At 43.0% G+C, this 2,313-nt stretch overlaps 1 protein-coding gene across 1 annotated transcript; it reads right to left on the reverse strand.

The window, feature by feature from the left end:
• Positions 1-887: 887 nt before the first annotated feature.
• LOC125189385 (uncharacterized) lies at positions 888-1,307 on the reverse strand. The gene has a single exon (XM_048086667.2). The coding sequence runs from the start codon at positions 1,305-1,307 to the stop codon at positions 888-890; it is 420 nt and encodes a 139-aa protein (XP_047942624.2).
• Between the last annotated feature and the right edge of the window lie 1,006 nt (positions 1,308-2,313).

The raw sequence follows: 2,313 nt of genomic DNA on the forward strand, positions 1-2,313 counted from the left end.
TAGCTTAGGAAGTCGTTTACCCAGTCAAGTAGTGTTTCAAATACTTTTAGTCATTATGCATGTCCCTGCCTAGATCTAGCTTTTAGAGTAGAGTATTTCATTTACCAAGTCTAGGAATTAAATCTCAACCCCGAAAATTGCGTGGCAGCAGCCAAAAATAGCTTCCAGGTCTTTGAGCATGTTTACTTTCACATCAGTCTATGTGGATTCGATCCCTGCTTCCTTGTACTAACCTTTTTAGCAATAGCAGGTTGAGGGTTTTGAAAGGCGAAGGAAGTGATTGTGTGCCCAACGACAGGTAACCCAAAGATTCTCTGAGTTCCTAGACCCGGTGCCTAGTGGATTCTCCGGATCGGGAGATTTTATTTCAAACACACCTCGCTGACTTATCGCTCTCTTCAGTGGGCAGGCGAACGGTTGCGAGGATGTAAGCAACCGTATGTCCCCAAGAAAAGCGGATTTTGAATTTTGAATAGTAACCGTCTTCCCTCCAAATTCTCACTTGTGAAATTTCTTCCTCCCCCTAGCAACTCACAATTCCATAAAAAAAAGAAAAAAAAAACCAAAGGTGAAACACCAAATTCTCTGGTCTAGAGGTATGAGTGACAAAAAATTTCCCGAAGAGTTTAGTGTTTCGAAAATATTTTTGGAAAATTAATTTTTTTTTCTTTGTTTGGATTTTTCTTATATTAGCAAGCACTTAGACTATTTACACTAGCAAACGAGTATTCTCAAGACTCCCTAGGTCAGTGTACAGATAAACTTCTATTCCCCATTTTACCTGACCTATGAGTTCATTGAGAATAGCTATTTGCCTGACCAATTAGGAAATAATAGCAGATGCATGTAGTGGTGTTTCTTCTACCACATGCAGATCTGCATTATCCCTATATACCTTCACCATGTGTCCATTGGACTAGGAAAGGAACAAAATTTGGGGCGCTTCCTTGGATCTCTACTGCTCCATTTGCTCGAAGGCCAACGATCGTGTATGGTCCTATCCACTTGGATTTCAACTTCCCAGGAATCAGCTTGAGCCGAGATTGAAAAAGAAGTACTTTATGCCCTACTCGTAGTTCCTTGACCCGAAGGTTCTTATCACGCCAGAGCTTTGTTCTTTCTTTATACGACATTGCTGAGTCAAATGCCTCTAGCCTTAGCTCCTCCAGTTCTTGTAGTTGCAGCTTCCGTTCTTCTTCACAGGCCGGCGCCCTCATATTCATCTCTTTTATGGCCCAGTATGCCTTGTGTTCCACTTCCACGGGCAGATGGCACATTTTCCCGAACACCAACCTATAAGGTGACATACCGATTGGTGTTTTTTAAGAGGTCATATATGCCCATAGAGCATCATCAAGGCGCTTACTCCAATCTTTCTTCGTAGTATTCACCGTTTTTTCCAGAATGCTTTTGATTTCCATATTCGAGACTTCAGCTTGACCATTCGACTGGGGGGTGATATGGTGTAGACAGCCTATGATGCACACTGTATTTCCTCATCAACGGCTCCATGGTGCGGTTGTAGAAGTGTGTTCCCTCGTCAGAGATAATAGCTCTGGGCACCCCATACCTGTTGAAGAAAACGCCTTTAGAAATTTAGCTACTTCCTTCGATTCACAGGTGGGTGTAGCCTTTGCTTCTATCCATTTGGATACATAGTCCACTGCAACCAAGATGTAAGTGTTACCATGAGAAGATGGGAACGGTCCCATAAAATCCATTCCCCAGACGTCGAAAATTTCACAAATTATTATTGGCACTTGAGGCATCTCATCTCTCCTTGAAATTCCTCCTGTCTGTTGACATCTTTCGCAAACTTGACAGAATTCGAAAAAATCCTTGTTCAGGGTCGGCCAATAGAATCCGCTATCCAAGTCCTTTCTAGTAGTTTTCCTGGGTCCAAAATGACCTCCACACGCCAGGGCGTGACAATGGTTGAGCACATCCCTATGTTCCCATTCTGGAATGCATCGTCGAATTACTTGGTCTGAGCACATCTTCCAGAGATAAGGATCATCCCAGAAATAATATCTAGCCTCACTCCTTAGCTTCATCTTCTGGGCCCAGGAAATTTCTTGGGAACCTGTCATTTCTCCTGTGACTAAGTAATTAGCCAGGTCAGCGAACCATGGCTCTGTATTCAACGGATGCTTCCATTTGTCTGACGTTCCTGGACCTGTTACCGCCAACACTGCTTCCCAATTGATAGGTCTAGCAGATTTCCATAGATAATAAAGATGTTCCTCAGGGAAGGCATCAGATATAGCTTCGTCTGTGTCCCCTTGAAATATTCGACTTAAATGATCTGCAACT

The sequence above is a fragment of the Salvia hispanica genome, chromosome 5 (assembly GCF_029641045.1).
Source record: "Salvia hispanica isolate PSC_SH4W2 chromosome 5, Shi_PSC_v1, whole genome shotgun sequence".
Classification (NCBI taxonomy): Eukaryota; Viridiplantae; Streptophyta; class Magnoliopsida; order Lamiales; family Lamiaceae; genus Salvia; species Salvia hispanica.

Excerpts from the sequence above, each read along its gene's own strand:
- LOC125189385 (XM_048086667.2), bottom strand. The coding sequence starts at position 1,307 with ATGTCACCTTATAGGTTGGTGTTCGGGAAAATGTGCCATCTGCCCGTG.